Genomic DNA, 19,193 nt, shown 5'->3' with positions numbered 1-19,193 from the left:
GAGTCTATTGTTAACTTTTTTTGCCCGGTTTCGGCTTAGCTTATGTCCCTTCTGACATGAATTTAAGCCACTACCTCCAGAGTATTTATCCGTCTCTCACTATATTGAAGAAACTGATAAAGATGTCACTATTAAACCGAGAAACTTAAAGATGTTTTGAAAACTAAACTGTAGTCTATAAATTTTTAATCGGTAAATATAACCCCTATTTTTCAAGATGGCGCATCTCTAGGTTTTATTAAACAAATGTATACAAATTTTCAACGGAATATTTTAGAAATTTACCTTAGCTATTACCGTAACTTCGGTTAAATATTCATGTTAAAAGTAAATGAACCATAAATTTACTTTGAAGTTGGGAAAAAACTTATATTTTCGTGGTATATTCTTTGAACCATATACGCGTTTCTACCATCTGTATATGAAGGTTATTTATTTGGTAGTTGATGATTTGATGGGTTTTTTCATTTTGGCGTTATGTGGGTGGATATTACCGTCGCGGTTTTGGTTTTCGTGGTCAATTTCTATTATTATCTTCAACTGGTCTCTTTGCGCCACTGGTTCCGTGACGCGCTTGATAGCTAGCTTTAACTTATCTCGCGCTGTATTTTTTTTTATTGTTATTATCGGAGAGCCGTGGTGGTACCGCGTATCTTATCAAAGGTAAGGGCTACTTTTACTTTTCGGTAGAATTAGAGACAATACTACTTGTGTGGTCAGTGGGTCCCCGGTGTCTATATTGACTTTAAGAACGTTTCCGGTCATGCAAAGTACCTTTTAAAAGTACTTATGGAATTCGTCCCTTTTAGATGGTTAATATTTTTAGATTTAGATACGTGGTTTTGAGTCCTTGAGTTTAGCAAAGAACCCATAGATAAGGGGGTCCTTTAATTATAGAATTCAGACGACAAAGATTCGTACGTTCTCTGTACTTATATGGGTTCTTGGTTTAGTTAGTTAGCTAGCTTCGGGCCTAAATTGTAAAAATACTTCAAGGCGACTCGTATTGGTGGACAGATAAGTAATTTTTTTTTCTGTATATCCAAAGATAAAACTTTTAGAAAGGAGAGTAAAATGGCTCCTAACTTTAGATAACAGCGTAATATTGAAAACCGTGGGTATTCCTACACTCGTAACACTCCGACACCTTTAATTCTTTCCTAGGTTGGTTGGTATTCACTGCCGCGTCCTGCCAATGTTAAAAAAATCAAAATGTTACTTTTGATGGACATTTTTTTACCTTCATTCACCTTCGGAGGACGGAATGTAACCCCCCCCCAAAGGTTCACTTTCCGTCACCGGTGATGATATATCGTTTTTTATGAGTGTACTTTTAATATAAATCAATTTAATTTTTGTCAAAGTAGAAAAGGGGTATATAAGGGGAATATCTTTTCTTATCAAATGTTTCAAGTTTTAGACCCTGACCTTTACCTGTATTCCCAATTATTTTAATTAATCAACGTGTGTCTCTCTGATTAAAACGTGATCATTTTAATTTTTTTACCGCTTAATTTTTCTTCAAGGATGACTTTCTGGTGTCAGGTTGCGTTAGGCTTAGTGATAATTTTTTTTATTAACGAGGTTAAGAGCCATGGCTAAAAATATTCTGTTGTTGGGGAGAAAAAATGGATTCATTTTCGAATTTTAAATTTTCTTAGAAATGGTACGGCTCAAAAATGACCCATACAACCCCCTGTATTTCGGTGGTTTTATCCCCCCCCCCCTTTTTGTAAAAATTTTAATCTTTGATCTAATATAACTAACTCGGGGCTGCTTAATTATGCAAAAATAATTAATAATACCTTGGAAGGGGTTCGGAATATACTAAACTTCCTGATAAAACGTTAACACGGCTTTGTTTGATAATACCTCGTGTTTATATCTTTTAATACATGGCCCCTCCCCCCTAAAATCTACCTTCCCCCCCTTAGTTTGAAGTAACACGTTGAATTTTAATCAAGTTTCGTAATCGAATGAATCTTAAATAACCCAAATAATTGTCTCAATAGTAAACCGATAGATACATCGCCGAATGCTATTATAAATTACGCTTATCGTGAATCTATTTCAATTATTTCATGAAACGTTAATTAGCTTTATTAAAAATTTTAGTTTAATTTAATTCGTCGTGTTTAGATCGATGTTTGAAATAGTTAATATTACCTAACCTTATCAAAAAAAAATATTTGAACTCCGAAACCAATCACTAAAACATTTCTTCTCGATATCTTTGACTTTAACTTCAGCGCGGGCATAGCCAAGTTAATCAAGTTTAGTTCCCTAAATATTCTTGGGAGAAAGATTAAATTCATTGTTGGATTATGTAGCTCAGTATTCCTTTTCACACGCGCGGCATTTCTTTAAAATAAAAATGTTTTAAAGAATTAGGGAAGTTTAAATTTGACCCAGTAAAGTCATATTAGAGAGATAGCGCGCTTTCACCGCTTTCTCATTATAAATATTAAAATTTTTTTTGTCTGACTTTATTATCGGTGTTGGTACGTACGCTCGGCACTACCGCTATCAAATACAATTTTTAACACCGTTTTAACACGGTCGATGGTAATCCGCGGTGGTCGGCCAGACTGAAATTTGAACTTTTTGATCTCTCCCTCCAAAACCGAAGAAAACATTCTTTATTTAGTTCAGTTCGCACCTAGAAATAAGTTGCGGGTAATTTAAGAAATACCGTTGTAAGGTAGCGATTAATGCAAATCGGTGAAAGGTCAGGGATTTTGAAAATGGATTTAAAATATCAATTAAGAATAATTAATAATTCTTTTAAAATTGAAAGGATAAATCAGTCTTAATCTAGAATTAATTAACCCCATTATTTATCTATTTATTTATAACTATTTTAAAATAGACGTCCTACTAAACTAATTATTCAATAATGAAATGCCTGATTAATAAATAGCGTGATACTATATTGAAATAAATATAGCTAGTGCGAACTTATCTACGGTGTATCTGTGTTGGAAATGGCGCGTAGCAGACGTAATAGAGGCTACTTAGGTATTCCAATCACGGCCTTAATATCTCTCGGCCAGCCTAATGACACAATAAAAACCAATTTCAGCGCGCAGCTCTTAACAAAAACGACCCCGGCTATACCACGCACTCAACTACCGTGTATGAAATTTATTTGGTCAAAATATTTAATCCCAAAATATTTAAGGAAAATTATTACCGTCTTTCAAAGTACTAGCTGCTTTATATCGCGAATAATTTAAATACACCCATGAATTTAAAGTTTTTTGAACAATGCAATTATTTATTAAGAAAGTGACGCTAAAACGTCTAGTTCACGGGGTTTTATAAGGACCTTACGTCATGTGACCAAATTTCAACCACGATCTAGAGGCGTGTCGTTGACAGTTACACCAAATCAAAGTGTACGTACATCGGTCCTCGTAGCACCCTGTACATTCTTGGGAGCGTGGAATAAATTTTAGGTTACGAGGAGCGATAGTATATTGTGTTTTCTATAAGAAATATATATTGAAATATTGGGGGAATATAGTTTCTAGCTATTTTCTTTTTAAATCTAATTAGATTGTAAGATACTTTGAACTGTCATATTGAATGATTTATCATTTTGAACGTAATTTTTGTTAGAAACCTGGCCTCGTACCTTTTACGAATTGTACACGTAGGACTCGGTTATTTCTCTTATTATGTTAATTATCTTTTTGAGTTTGCCGTGTATTAAAACTTACGGTAGCTACCGCCGAGTATAGTTACCTTTTTCAAAGCCCCTAATGATGCCTAGATTGATGGAAAGTTTGGCAAAGATGGCTGCTGCTCGCTTCAGCTACTCTCTCTCTCTCATGTTCTACGCGTCTATTGAAATTACAATGAAATATTATCTTAACAAGTTTTATTACGGCTTGTTTTTTTATCGTGCGAAGGTGTAAGGAAAACATAGATTTTGAGAGGCGTACAACTGATTTGTAATTCGTGAAAATGATGACTCAAAAATGTCAGCGTTAGGTTCAGGAGGGTCCTTGAATTTACATTTATTGAAAAGGGAAAATTGGTTTAGGTAGAACTTAAGATAGAAAGGTCAATTAACCCTATCCTAAACATTTACAGTAATATTTTATTTTTAAATTTACGATACAATCATGATTCTATCTAACAATTAGTTTTTTTCTTTTTCAGAACATATTTGGACGGTTTGAAAGGATTCAATTCGGATAACACGAAAGGATTGAACAAAATATTTTGATGATCTACTTAATCAAAATGTGACGTCCCATTTCAAAGATTTAAAAAGAAAGGGTTCAATTGGAAGTTAGGGGATGCTTGCGGTAGCATCGTCGATATGGGTGATAAGCGTTTCGCCCATAATACTCCGGCAAGTGGGAGTAGTAGTTCGAAAGAGCCCATTCTGACGTGGCCATACCTATAGGATGTCATTGGTTTAAAAAGTGAAAAGTCATCAATATGGCTGCCGCCGCTTTGAGAGGACATTTCCTGGTGGGGAAATTGGTCAATTTGACCTTAATCCTGATGACACTTTTCCGGACAAGTACGTCGGAGTACTTGCAGGAATTCGAGATTTCGGAAGGCGTTGGTCTCGGGACCACCATCGGACTTATTGGACAGTCGACTCCCGGTCAGTCCAAACCTCCTCCGCCACCCTATTTAATCGTGCCGGTTCCCGGTAGCGCCGTGGATTCTGACCTGCACATTGACCAAAGTACGGGAGAGATTAGGACTAGCGTCTTATTGGACCGCGAGGAACGTTCTTACTACTCGTTCGTGGCCATCCCGCCTAGTGGCGAGAACATACGCGTCGTAATAAAAGTCGAGGACGAAAACGATAACGCGCCGGAATTTCCGACACCCTTTATGGCCATCGAGTTCCCGGAGAACACGCCTCGCGACGTGAAACGGACGTTAAACCCGGCCAGGGACAAAGATCTCGGCGTTTTCAACACGCAACGTTACAAGATAGTGTCCGGTAACGTTAATAACGCCTTTAGGTTGTCGTCGCATCGTGAACGCGACGATGTCCTCTATCTTGACCTTCAAATCAACGGGTTCCTCGACCGCGAGACGACTTTTTTCTACAGTCTCGTCATAGAAGCGTACGACGGTGGTACGCCGCCCATGAAAGGGTCCATGACGGTTAACATCACCATTCAGGACGTCAATGATAATCAACCCATTTTCAATCAAAGTCGGTACTTCGCGACGGTAGCCGAAAACGCCACCATCGGTACCAGCGTTTTGAAGGTTTTCGCGACGGATACCGATTCCGGGGATAACGGACGAATATCGTACTCCATCAACAGACGTCAAAGCGACCGCGAAAATGTCTTCGCCATTGACGCCAAAACGGGAGTCATATCGGTCAATAAGTTACTGGATTTCGAAGCCAAAGATGTTCACGAGTTAGTCATTGTCGCCCGTGACAATGGCGCCCAACCTTTGGAAACCACCGCTTTCGTTTCTATCCGCGTTACCGACGTTAACGACAACCAACCTACCATCAATCTAATCTTCCTGTCGGACGACGCCAGCCCTAAAATATCCGAGGACGCCAAACCGGGAGAGTTCGTGGCCAGAATAAGCGTCAACGATCCCGATTCTAAGGAAGAGTACGCCAACGTCAACGTCACCTTGCAAGGAGGCGACGGCCACTTTGGTTTAACTACCCAAGACAATATCATCTATTTGGTAATTGTCTCGCATCCGTTAGACCGCGAGGAGAAACCCAACTATACCATGGTGGTGACGGCGACGGATCAAGGCAGTCCGCCGTTGAACGCGTCGCGGGCCTTTGAGTTATCGGTTACCGATACGAACGACAACGCGCCGGAATTCGATCACACTGTGTATTACGCGAACGTCTTGGAGGTGGCGGACCCTGGTACATCCGTTTTCCAGTTGTCCGCCGTTGACCGTGACGAGGGAAATAATTCGGTTGTGACGTACGCGATTAAGGATACCCCAGAGACGCATTCGGAGTGGTTCGTCATCGACACCAAAACCGGATTGGTCACTACCAGGATGCACATCGATTGCGAAACTGACCCTATCCCTCAGATAACGGTGGTGGCCACGGATGGGGGCAATCCGCCTTTGTCTTCCAGCGCCACCGTGGTCGTGACCATTAGTGACGTCAACGATAACGAACCAATCTTCGATCAAAGCTTCTACAACGTCACCATTAGTGAAAACGAAGCCGTGGGCAAATGCGTCATACGGGTAAGTCAAATGTCTTCTCTTTATTTGTGGTGTTGGGTTTCTTAGCCTGGCCGATTACTTAATCGGTACTTATACGTAATTTGAGGTTCAAGTAGCTTGCTAATTAGGGGATTGTTAAAATAGAGAAATACTTTGACTACGTTGGTGGGTTTTCACCTCGACTCTGAGCGAGGCAGTACGCTTAGGTAGCTCGAGATGATAATTCGCGCGTTTGGCGTCAAGTCTTCAAGATGTAAAACTACGAGAGAGAAAAAACTGTTCCGAAACTCGTTACGTAAGTTTTTCGCGTAAATCACTCGGGAACTTGACGCAACTCCCGCGATTCTAGAAAAGCCATTTAAAGCGAAGCTCCTAATGTAAACTAACCATGTCCGCTAAATGACGCGCGTACGGCGCGTTAAACCCCGCCCATCGATACGTCACTCATCACGTTAGCGAACGACGACGCATCGTTCTGACAGTTCAAGATAGACACCTTGCAGCTAGAAACCTTTTTTACGGAATACGTAATGGGACGCGGTTACGCGGGTGGAGTGCATGCTCGGGTATTTAGGGTAGGAGAATTCCGTTTACCAAGGAGGGTGGCCACGTTCTTAGCGCCATTGTTATAAACCCTGGCTCTTTTCCGTAGCTGGCGTAGTTCCCAGGGCCTACAAGCGCCTAAGAAACGCGTGGAGTCTCTCGAGTTAGATAGGTACGCGAAGCCAATCGCGATAAGGAATGCCTAGAGCTTACTTACTATCTGTATGGGGAATTGTAAAATGCCAAGGCCCGGACTTATCGAGGAGGTTTAGAAAGATTGAAAAACCAACCAAGTCGTAAAAACTGAAATTTTTGGTTTCCGAAAACACGATACTAGCGGCCGGGGTTTAGACATCCGATTGCGACTTAGCAACAAGACCAATACCGTAAAGGTCAACCAATCAGAACACGCCCCCTAAATAAGGCGTTTTAATGTATAGTGGTCAGTTAGGTCTGTTTATAAAACATATTGCAGTGTTTCTAGGGTACTAGAACATAGTGATTCAAACGTATTAGTTAAAAATAATAACTGAGACCTAAGTTCCCAGCAAAGAAGTATTATCCGTAAAGAAATCTTGGATGTTTAAAAAGGTTAAATTCAACCATCTACGTTATCAGTTAAACTTTGACAAGGCATTCGGGACAGATGTTATAAATGGAATACCCGAATAGTACTTTGTACATATTTTAACCTGCTCGGAAGATGTTACCTTTTTCGCGCCCTCCAATTAAAGCAGCGTGTTTGATTTCGAAGCTAGATTCTAGAGAAGTGGGGGGGGGGCGTGAGGGTTATCTATCTGCCCGGATTTCGATGCCAATATCTTTTGGCGCGCTCGATTCGTGCGTGTTAAGCCTTAAAACTCTGCGGAGCACGTGGGCCTCGAGAATCGTATAAATAACCTGAAAAATCTTCTAAAACACCTTATTTCTTATAAAAGGCAGAGGATTTTAGTTCTTTTTTTTAGAAATAAAATAGCTAAGAAAAAAAGTTTAATTGATAAATGAGTGTCTGGAATTTTAAGGTTTTGACATCGCGAGTTGAAATTTAGTGATTGGATGGAAGTTCATAACTTGATGGAATTTGGGGCTTTGTAAAGTGGTCTAAGAATTTTTATTTAGGCCGTATGTATTTGGGGAAAGTTAGGAGAGAGAGAGACCTTACACCTTGATTGAAGGTTGCGTCATTTGAATATTATTTTAAATTGGGGGCCCGAGTACTTCGAGTACTATACTTCTTCTTTGCGCGATTTCATTTAAGAATGGGGCTTAGTCGAAGTATTAGTGAGAAAGAGTATATCCTTTAGTTTATAGCCTCTCTTGGGTTTCTCGCTTTGATTTAGAAGTTGGCCTTCAATGCCTCTTTTTGGGAAGCGTAGCCGGGCCGGGGCCGGGGTGTCCGTGTACTGCGCTGTCTCCGCCGCGTGTCTTGGGCGTAACTATACGCGCTTCCATACCTGTTCCGATTCCAAATGGCCCTATTTAAGTTTTTTGACGCGCTGATATTTAGCCCAGTATCTTTTATTACTTCTATTATCTTTTCGTTTATATAGACCTTAAGACCCGAGCGAGAGAGTTTTGTTTCAAACTTTTTCAAATTGGGTGTGTTTTTACGGGGGCGTACCCGCCAATTTTCCAACGCTCTCGGTGTTATAACCCTAAGTAAAGTGATTCGAATACTGTCTAATTGCTATCTGGACAGAATGGCTTAGATATTCCGAGACATTTACTACTTAGTACGCGGGGTCTACGCAAATCTAGACGGATTTGAATATTTTTCCCGTTTTTAAACGATTTCCAAAAGATTTAAAGCCAAATGTGATGCAAATTTCAAAGGAAGGGTTTGCCAAGCCACTCGGGAATTTTATGGAATAAATTTCAATCAAATGATTGATTGACACTTATTTTTATATTTATTCGCGTAATAATTTCCATTCAATTTTCAAATTTATTTATTTTTTAATGTCTTAGCTAGTGTTTAGTCTTTGGCGTAATATTTTTTAGTCAAATTTGACGTATAATTTGTATGGAATAGGTGAAAGGTTGTGGGATATATTCGATAAAAAGGAATTGAATAATAATTTTAGTCAGACCTAAAATATTTCGTCTTAGGTGAGCGTAGTTCAATAATATTTATTGAATTTTACATTTTCTTACGCGTCCCTTTTTAAGTATAGATCAAAATGATACGCGGGATTACAACAATATAGAGGTTCTTGTTTCTTATATAGCAAAGGCTGATTGCCACCTTAACTGCACGGTATATATACGCTAAATCATTCCATCTTTTGATTTTTCTGTCTTGGAAAATCTTGTACGAGTCCGTCTGGCCCGAGGCGCCTTGAATTTTTAACACGTTTAATGACGGGAAAAAGTAATTTGGTCTTATACGGTAGCCTAGATATATATATATATTTTTAAATTATTCAGGCTTAGCCCTAAAGGGCTGCTGGATCTCTCCATCCATGCACTACTCGGTACTTTCTACCACGTAAAGAAGAGGGAGACATTCGCGTATTGCATTATGGGTGGTTTATGATTTTCACCATCGTCGTCTGCTGCTGGTTCCATAGAATGCTTATTTTTTCTACAACTAATGACGTCGAGTCTTGTTTCTCGCGTATGAAAAGCATTATGTAAAAGTATTTAGACTCGATAGGTAATTTTATCCGCCTTTTGATTGGTTAGTTACTTGGAAAGGATAGTGCCATGCATGCCCCAAAGCTCTAAATGTTTCGCTGGCTTTGAAAGAATGTCACTTGAAACTGTTTTAGAAAAGGACGACAAGGATGGATAGGAGAGAGAGAGAGAGAGAGAGAGAGAGAGAGAGAGAGAGAGAGAGAGAGAGAGAGAGAGAGAGAGAGAGAGAGAGAGAGAGAGAGAGAGAGTGTCTTCTCAGAGAGAGAGTGGGTGCAGGCGGACCATACTTCTTAATAGGGCTTCAAGAATAAATTAATATCGTAAACCCATAATTCTCGCCATAAGTACGAGGCTACGGTATGAGGTTGTACATTTAAGATCAAATTAACGGGGCTAGGTTCGAACTAAGACACGATGAGTGTATTATGGCCTACTGTCTTAGAGGTAGAGATCACGCTAGGTGATCTTTGTCCGGTTTTTTGTTTCGGCAAGTACGCCACCGGGTGACACGCCCACTTTTTATAAAGGATTCTGGCGAATATCGTTCGATGGTTGAGCCCATACTTCCGCGGAATATAATAGTCTTATGTTAATTCATGCCATTCCGGTTTGGTTGTCCCGGTGAAGAACTAGTCTTTTCCGTCAGCTAGGCCTCGCCAACCGGAGCTTCTCGAAGAAATGGTTACGAATTCTATTACCCTTGGAAAGGAATCGCTTTGTACTTTCAGTTTCCACCGTGAAGAGTTTTACCTAAACCATTCGGACCAAGTAGTTACGACTTTAGGCTGGCATTGATCTTGAGACGGGCGCTTTTTTTAATTGTTTTAATAAAAGGGAGCCAAAGACGACAATGGACCCGTTTTGACAAAAGACTTTTTCTTTTATATTACATATATGCCCCCCCCCCCTCAAACTTGACTCGAAACGAGGTGGGTTTGTTATCGTTAAAAAAATGTTGCTGTCGAGTGGTGTCTTAGCTTAATGGTTGTACTTGCGGTTTGTGTACCATTTGGAGGGTTATAATGGCGGCCTGTTTCAATATACGCTTCGTAATATGTCATTTGGCTAATGGGGCCCGTTGGGATAAAATTGAAGCGAAACTTTATTTGGGGGTTTTTTAGTGAATTTTTTGAATTTGAAATCACGCCCCGTTTCTTAAAATCATTGATAGATTGTAGACATTTTAGAACAGTTTTTGCTCGCGTGCAAATCATCATCATCGTCCTATCTTAAACATTTTATCGAAAAACTGTTAAAATTTTGACGTTACAAAGTTTCCAATTTTAAATTTATTCAAATTTCGTTTTTATAAGGTATCCCTTCGTGCTGTGAGCTTTTTACCAGGAAAATTTCAAAGTAGTTTTTTTCTTTATCACTACCCATCTAGCTTCAAAGTAAGGCGTCTGTAATTTTATTCGCCATTTTTCGCACCATCTAGCGCTGAATAGAAGTAGGGTTAGTCCCCCTATTATCGGACACATTTTAAAAAATTATGGTTAAATGTAAGGAAATCACAGAAAACCTTTGAAAAGTTTATGAAATATATATTTTGAACGTTTCTGCACCTAATGGTATAGAAATAATTCCAAAAGAACGATGTAATGTTGTCCCAATCATGGATTTTATTCGGCAAGTATCGTACCCTATTATCGGCTATTTGGATGTTGATTCGGACACCCATGTTCCATTTATCGGACGCCTATACATCCAACTCGGACACTGGGATCTCAGAATCGGACAGTGGGTCTTTGTAGCCCGGACACTGGGATCTCAGTATCGGACAGTGGGTCTTTGTAGCCCGGACACTGGGATCTCAGTATCGGACATTGGGTCTTCGCTATCGGACACTGGGATCTCAGAATCGGACAGTGGGTCTTTGCTATCGGACACTGGGATCTCAGAATCGGACAGTGGGTCTTTGCTATCGGACACTGGGATCTATGTATCGGACAATGGTTCCTCAATTGGAATACCAGTTTTTTTTAACAATAAAAGACCCGTGAAAATTGTTACTTCTCTGACACTTCTGGATCCATTATGAACATCACTAACCGCTTTAAGCATTAAATATTTACAATCCCTCTCTTATTGTAAGCCTACGTTAAATATTTGTCTTTAAAACCTCTTTGAAAGCTGTCCGATAATAGGTTTTCTACATTAGATACGATTCGCGTTTTATTTTCATGTAAAGAAACCTAGAACTAACTGTTAAAGTAGCAATTTATAGAAAAAGATTCGGGCTTTACAGCCATACACATAACTTATAGTTGGCTTCTATTTATATACCTCAAAACACGATTTAAAAATGGGGGGAAGAATTTTTCCGGCCCCTCAATTAGTTTTAATTAATCAAAAAAATTGGATATCTGGTTCGTTCGCGCTTTCCTCCTCTGACATCGAGCCCCTTCTCTGTTTTTACATGCAACATACAGATTTCGACACCCTCTTTAAAACTAGGTAACTTACAGTGTTCCTTTTTTCCCCGGCAGTTTTATAAACAACTTTTTAAAAATGTGTCCGATAATAGGAGCGTCCGATAATAGGGGGACTAACCCTATACCCAATTTGAAAATTTGAAATCGGTGGTTTGAAGTTTAGTAATAAGTTATGTAAAAATAGATAGCGTTAAACCTGGGTCCTGGGAATATGTCATGTTAATTGAAGCACTCGGAGGACAGACAGGCAAGCTTTGAAACTGGCGTGACGCGTGTGACGCAGACATTTAAGGAAACATTGAGAGCGTCTTCTCTTGTCAATTTTCTTGGTTCCCCGCTTGGAAAAGCGGTTCTTCTTTCTTTAGAACAGCCAATGACCCGAAAGAGCGGAGGGACCCACATCCCATAATCGACTGTCTCTTTATTACGCCGTCCTAGACTCGTTTGTGGGTTCCTCTAGAGTATCGTGGCCTGGCATCCGAGTACAGAACGGAGACCGCTAAAGAGGGGACCCCCGCTCACTTCACCCGCCGCGTGTGACGTGTGAAATAAAAAAAAAAGAAACCCAAAAATGCCAAATGTGTCGGAGATTCGGGAGTCCCCACCGTCCAACAGTAATATAAAATGACCCCTTACATGGTCTTCAACCCCACCCCCTCCCTCCCACTCCACCTTGAATCTTCCTTAGATGCCATCAATATATTTCTTACCTTTTGAAATTCGACAGCTTCGAAACGTTTGTGGTAATATTTTATATCCCATGCCCGGGAACCCATGGATACAAGCGGATCAACCCCCTCCCCCTTGGGTTACCCCTACCTTACTTACTTTTAGTGTTTGCTCGCACTCCAGGAAGCTTGTAAAAGGTGGATCACGAGTAATATCAAATTTATAAGTCTGCCTTTTAACAATGTCCAAGACCAATATGGCACGACAATCCTTGTCACCACTTCAACTCAGTTTGTCGTAATTAATCATAGGTGCTATGATATGATACGTCACGTCATCGGGGTAGGTAGGTTATATAGAAAAAGGAAAACCCTTGAGTGCATGAAAACTTTCCTATAGTCTATCGTTTTGTTCCAAATGAATTGAACTGAACCGAACTGGCGCCATAAGGTGTGAGTAAAACTGACGAGACGTATACCTAACAAGAATTGTCAGAAGATTTTTAACGCCTACTCCATCTTAGTCTTTCGATATCATCTTTAGAAATTCTTTAAATTCTTTCGCGAAATAATATTCTCCCCCAAGTTTAAAAAAAAAATTTATATATTATTAGTTGTTTAATAGCTTATTTTTGCCTCAAAATTCAAGTTTAGCTATCGACAGTCACTGTCTGTATTCGACGAAGCCTGTTTGTATCACGTTAATATACGAAACGAACTCCCTGTAATTTTGAGTTTAAAGATGATCATGATCATGAACTTGGCTGCTTGGCTACTACACGCTGGCTGGCATGTCGGATCTTTTATAATTTCTACCAGCACCGTTTAATTTTTGAAGTCCAAAATATCGGACCATTGATTGATTGAGTTCCAATTACCCCGTTGCCAAAAAAATAAGTAGCAGCAGCCAAACGTGAACAGAACCTACGCCTCCGGACTATACACACTCTTATCTTTTAACCGCTCATCCCAGGATGGAACTTTTCGATATAAACGTCGGAAATGAATCATTTACCCTTCGTAATACAATATTGCTTAAATTAGTTATTGTTAAAATACGGCTCGACTAAATTACCCTATCAAAATTCGTATTGGACCTTTCCAGTATCAACGAAAACACCTTACGTTTAAGCCTTAAGTTTTAGGCTTATAGGCGTTGTTGAAGGCATGGGCTTTTAAGGGCCTTTACCTTTGATCGAGTCGGTCCATTGGTATATCTTAAAGGTTGTCACACCTGTCTATTTCGCGGGTAATTCGTGAGGGGGCGCGCGCGAGAACCGATCCACGCACACACACTCGGTTTTTCGTAACCCAAGAAGCCATTTTTGACGAAGATAGCCCCTCCCCCCCCCCTGGTTCCATCCCCACGGCCGTTACACGGGCGTGGTGCCCAATTTTCTAGTAATAGTTTGATGCTACGTACCCCGTGATAGTGTAAAAATAATCAACATTAAGGAAGATGGGCCAAAAATATTGTTGATCCATGGCAGTAATGGCAATGGTTCGCCTTTGACAGTATATTGTTGCATGGGGTATATTTACCTTGGTGCCAATTCTACAACCTGTGCGAGATCTTTGCTCTTTAAATAACATGGTCTTCGTAAGTACGCCGTAAATTCCGTGCAGGAAATCACGCTTAAAAATAAAATCATGAATAATGAACTGGCTAGCAAACCCACGCTGACGTGTATGCGTTAGAACTAGCGTCATACTTCGTATTATGGGTTTTTATTTACGTTCTATATTTTTCAAGGTCATGGAATATTAGCTCGGCAAATAAGCTTTCTAGCTATTTATATCAAGGTACATTTTCCACCCTAAGAATGCTTTGAATGAGTTGCAGTTTGAATAAGGTCCAAGATATTTTCTATAGCAATTTTTCCCCCGCCATTGTGGTGATATTTTTGAGCCGATACACGCTGCTGGTATTGTAATCGTTCAATCCACAGTGAATTTTTATCATTTTTGAGCATCACTGAACAATTTTCCAAATATAGCATATTTTTTCCCATCAAATAGAGAGAGTAGGGGCTAAATTATTTACGTTTAACTGTCATTTATGAAAGTGATGATTTTTGGTAACAACTTGTTTAGGGGTTAGAATTAATATTGAAAATGTTCCATTTCGGACTCATATTGGCCCATGGAACCCACTCTTTTGGAATACCCTGTATTTATATTGAAGAAGTTGATTTTAAGGATACTAAAAACCAGTTTATTCACGTATTTGTATTTTAGATAAACATTTTTTTCTAGGACTATATTTAAACGATATATTTTTTTAGTTTTTAAGAAAATGTTCGATTCTGCAGTGAAATAGATTTATTGGTCTATAAGAGTTGAGCCTCGATGGGAGGTTCATTTTTATCGGTTTCTTTTTACAAGTATTTAATACGTCTTATAGTTTTTAACATATAGGATTCGTAGAAACTGATAAAACTGCACCAGTCTTCTTCGTCTCTCCAATGTTAAATCGACAAACCTTTTATCATTTACCGGCATAATTTATATACACCCCTATATATATATAAGAACTCATCTCATTTTGGAATATTTATAAATGGAAATCTTATTTTTTCCGAAGATTCATTCTTTTTAAAGGGAGAATGAATTCATTCGAGTTGTTTTATCTCGTTTCTACGGAGCTAGGAGCTGAATTATAGCTTCAAGATACGCCAGACTATACATTCGAATAGGACCGCGAGTTAGAATGTTATCCGGTTTGTTTTGAAATATTTGTAAAATACTTTTGACGTATTAAGTGACTTTTCCTTGTGATACTCGACGCCATCTTTCAAAACATAAGTCAGTTTCCACTTTTCAAACCCTAAAGCTCGAGCAAAAGTATAAAAACAGCTCGTAACCTTTTCGTGTCATAAAGCCTTTAAAAGGACAGATACGAAACGGTTCTCTCAACTCAAAATACATTTATTTGTTTCGAAACTTAAGTGTTAAAAATACGCCGCTAAAGTAATCTATACATCCGGGTTTAACTTGGGGAAAATGTAAAAATTAAACTTTATAATTAAACTTGGGCCAGTAAAACAACCTTACCAAACGTGAACGTCTGAAGCGCGAAAAGTATGACGATAAAAACAAAGACCTAAATAGAGCACCACACCTTTTACGGTATTATCAAAGCTAGAAACTAAACGGCGTATAATTTAAGTTGAAATGGTCTATGCGTAGCAATTCTTAGTAAGGTAATAAGAGGGAGGCCCAATGTTGGGTTTGCTCTCCTATACATCGGAACTTGTAAGTTTGTTTTTGCGGGTGTTAAAACGTGTGATGGCTTTCTTCTATATCGATCTGATATCCGGGATCGGAAGCGCAAGTTGCGTAGCACGAAATTCGCGCCGAATAAAGATGGCCCTAAAGTTATTAATGAATCTCGCCAAGCAGCTTTGACTGGGGACTAATTCGCTTCCAGTCTTTAATTTAAGGATAATAATATTAAGGTTCAGGGGCTGCAATAACCGCCTGGCGAATATGCTAAAAATGAGCCGTGTTTATACGGGGTTGCAGGCGCCATTGTACTTCATACACGCCAGCGCGTCAGGCATTTTTGAAAATGTGTGTCAGGGAAAAAGGTTCACGCTGATTAAGAACAATTCGCCAATCAGATGGTTCGATTTTGAGGCTAAAAGCCACGCAACTTAGTTAAGATCCTTAAAACCCTATTAGGAAAGTTGGAAAATTCAAGAGATTTCATTCTCAAGGGAGAATGAAATGATTTTACCTTCAGCTTCTGAAATAATTTCGCATCGGGAATTTGTGGAAATATTTTAATTTACTTTCATCCCCTTTGATAGATGAACCTTTGGTATAAAAATAGCAAAGGGATGTAATCTCGACGCAATGTTTGGGCCGCTCCGCACCACGAAACCATTTTGATTTTTTTCTTTATTCCAAAAATCAAAATCACGACTTTTACTTTAGGCCCGGGGTGAATGCATCCTTAGCCGCGCTCGCTATAGGTCCCTCTCTACGAGAATCAAAAAATGTTTTCCCCTTCAATTTTGATTGCTTCGGAATTTCTCTGGACTCCAGTTCTTTCCTGTCTCGGCCCGAGTGCATGTTAGGCCTACCTCTCCTTCTTATAACTTTAATACGATCAATTTCAAAAGTAAGTCTCGCTTAGTCGTAACGTGAAATGCGGACGCCATTTTGGGGGTCGTTACATCATTTTTTTCTGGTATTTCAAGGTCACCCGAAATTCCGTAATTAATAGTGTGGATGGGGGAGTAAATGAGTTGTAAGCTGGCTGTACTCGTGTCGTAATTATAGCTGAATAATAACCACCCTAATTAAAATTAATCTTGATTAGTATAGTCCGTGATTGCAGGCTCATAAGGCTTTTAATCTCGTGCCACTTACCTACGTACACTCTTCCCAGGTATTTTTATAAAAAAAATTTTGGCCAATTATATTGGGGGGCCCCCTTTATTGAGAGTCTATATAAAGGATGTTGTTACACGTTACTAACTTAAATTTAAACGATGGCTTATTATTTTTTGTTAAAAGTGTTATCAATCTTTAAGAAAGGATAGATTTTTTTAGTCCCAATCGGAAAGTAAAGCGAAGGTCGAAGTTACGGCGGATTTATTTCTAATGTAAACTGTCGTAGAGATGAAATTATGTGGCGTATTCTTAGCGTGGAATATTATCGTTAGATGCCTTGTACTAATGGTACCGTTTTAATTTGATCGTTTAAGCAATTTCCAACCTATAAGTTCAATCTATATTGTTAGTGCCATTTGGCCCTCCCCCTCCCCTCTCTCTCCTCCATCTTCGATCTGATCTGAGAGTTGAACAACCCGATAGCACATAAATCTTAGTTAGAGCGAGCGCCTATTAAACTATCAACGCGTTTAGGGTCAAGGGGTCATTAAAAAAATAATGTTTCCAAAAAAACTATCCCTCCCCCCCTTTACCTTTACCTTTACCTGGGCGATGATTCTAGCCAGGACAAAAGGGGACAGTTATAATCTTGAGAAAGATTTGAAATAAAATACTTTGAAATGAATTCGATTATAATGGTTAAAAAGCATTCGCGATGCTTTAGAACAATTTCCCAATTCGAAAATAATAGAAACTTATTGGATCTAATAGTGTGGTAGTTAATCGAGGAGTTGGATACATCAGCTTTTAATTTAACTATTTCACGTGATAGCATCTATATTCATTATAAAGAAAGCTGTCTTCGTATGACTTTAAAAGTGAAGTGGATTGGCTGAAGTGGCGGATGTTAAAAATTTGTCCTTTAAAGACATGATTATTTGAATTGTAGTCGTTCTGAAACTAGCTCGAGCTGTAAGTTTCTAGCATTACAGAGTATATGAAGCGTCATACTTATCATGGAACTTATCACTTATAAACTTATGATATTGCGTAAAATTCCGAGTAAGTACTCGATCCCTCGGAATATAAGAATCGCGTCTTGAATTAAATCGGGTTTATAAGTTTAAGCCCCTGAGGGTTGCAGGTGATTTTAGCTATAGCTCTATAGTTTTCGACCCTCGAAAGCCGGGGGTCTGGAGATGGGTATATATAGTTGGTATCATTTTGGTATACTCTTATACTATACTATCCCAAGTTACTACTTCCGTTTCTTCTAGAGAAGGTACGTAACATAGATGGATAAATATATATAAGGAACCGAGGGGGGGGGGGTTATATAGTTTAATTTCATAATAAATTGGATTGTTTCGTGTTTAGAAAATTTCATGTTATTTTTTTCCCCTAACATGATTTGGAGGTGTGAGAACGCGCGGTGGGAATATATGTATGTACAGTTTTAAGGTGTAACATTGAGTCGATCGTTCCCCCCCTCTTATTTTGATTATTACACCTGTTTTTATTCCGATTAATACGCGCATTTTCGGTCCTCCGAAATTAATATACATATTGTTTCTAATAAGTTTGTTATAAATTAATGGACGTACTCGACCTTGAACAGACAAACAAACGTTCTTTGGGTCAAAAGTGTCACCAAAAAGACCACGTGGTCTACGATACTTAGTTATATACATACTACCAAGAAGTGATATCTAGTTTATTAGGGAGAAGATGCCTAAGTATTCGCGCGAGCCATAGTCCCAGTCCCCCTTTCAAAATACAAGGGGGACGTAAAAGGAGGCGCCGGGCTATTCCTCCTCTCCTCAGTCGGAAAACACAAGTAATTTTCCCGTCATTCACGTCGCGCTGACGTGCACGAGTTTTCAAGAACCAATGAGATGCTGGGCTGGCTGGTTGTAATTTAGAGTCGGCGGGGATTAACTCCGGACAGGCTACGTTTGTTTGGACTGAAGATAAAGAGCTAGATTATAAATGTGGATGAATGAATTTATATAATTTCTCCCTATTAAACTAGATATCACTTCTTGGTTATATGCTACCTAGGGTTAGGGCTCCCAAAAACAAACGAAATGATCTAGGCCTATAATGAATTATAATAAAAATTCAATATTCAATGTAAAATAGGCGTTATAAATATAAATGCGGTGAAATTATTTATAAGGGAATAGCTCGGTCGGTTGGTTGAATATAAATAACGTATAATTTTCTCGAACACATCTCGAAATGAAATTAATTCATAGCGCCTACGCCGCATGCCGCGCTGCTACACTACATCGGGGCTAGAATGAATTTGAACCGTTAAAATGTAAGGCTTTTTCTTTGGGATTCGTGTAAGTAAATGCATGACGTT

General features: G+C 39.1%; 1 protein-coding gene across 2 annotated transcripts in view; it reads left to right on the top strand.

Annotated features, from left to right (window-relative positions):
- ds (dachsous cadherin-related 1) overlaps positions 1-19,193 on the top strand; it is a 124,354-nt gene that overhangs the window by 56,956 nt on the left and 48,205 nt on the right. For both annotated transcript variants that reach the window (XM_089846586.1, XM_089846585.1), the window contains exon 2: positions 4,168-6,222. In XM_089846586.1, the coding sequence (XP_089702712.1) occupies positions 4,453-6,222 (1,770 nt within the window). In that variant the 5' untranslated portion in view covers positions 4,168-4,452. The remainder of the gene's footprint in view (positions 1-4,167; positions 6,223-19,193) is intronic.

The sequence above is a fragment of the Phalangium opilio genome, unplaced genomic scaffold (assembly GCF_054372755.1).
Source record: "Phalangium opilio isolate 3A_F unplaced genomic scaffold, DU_Popi_V2 ptg000079l_1, whole genome shotgun sequence".
Classification (NCBI taxonomy): Eukaryota; Metazoa; Arthropoda; class Arachnida; order Opiliones; family Phalangiidae; genus Phalangium; species Phalangium opilio.
The sequence above is the reverse complement of the archived record's forward strand: the minus strand, read 5'-3'. Positions and strand labels throughout refer to the sequence as shown.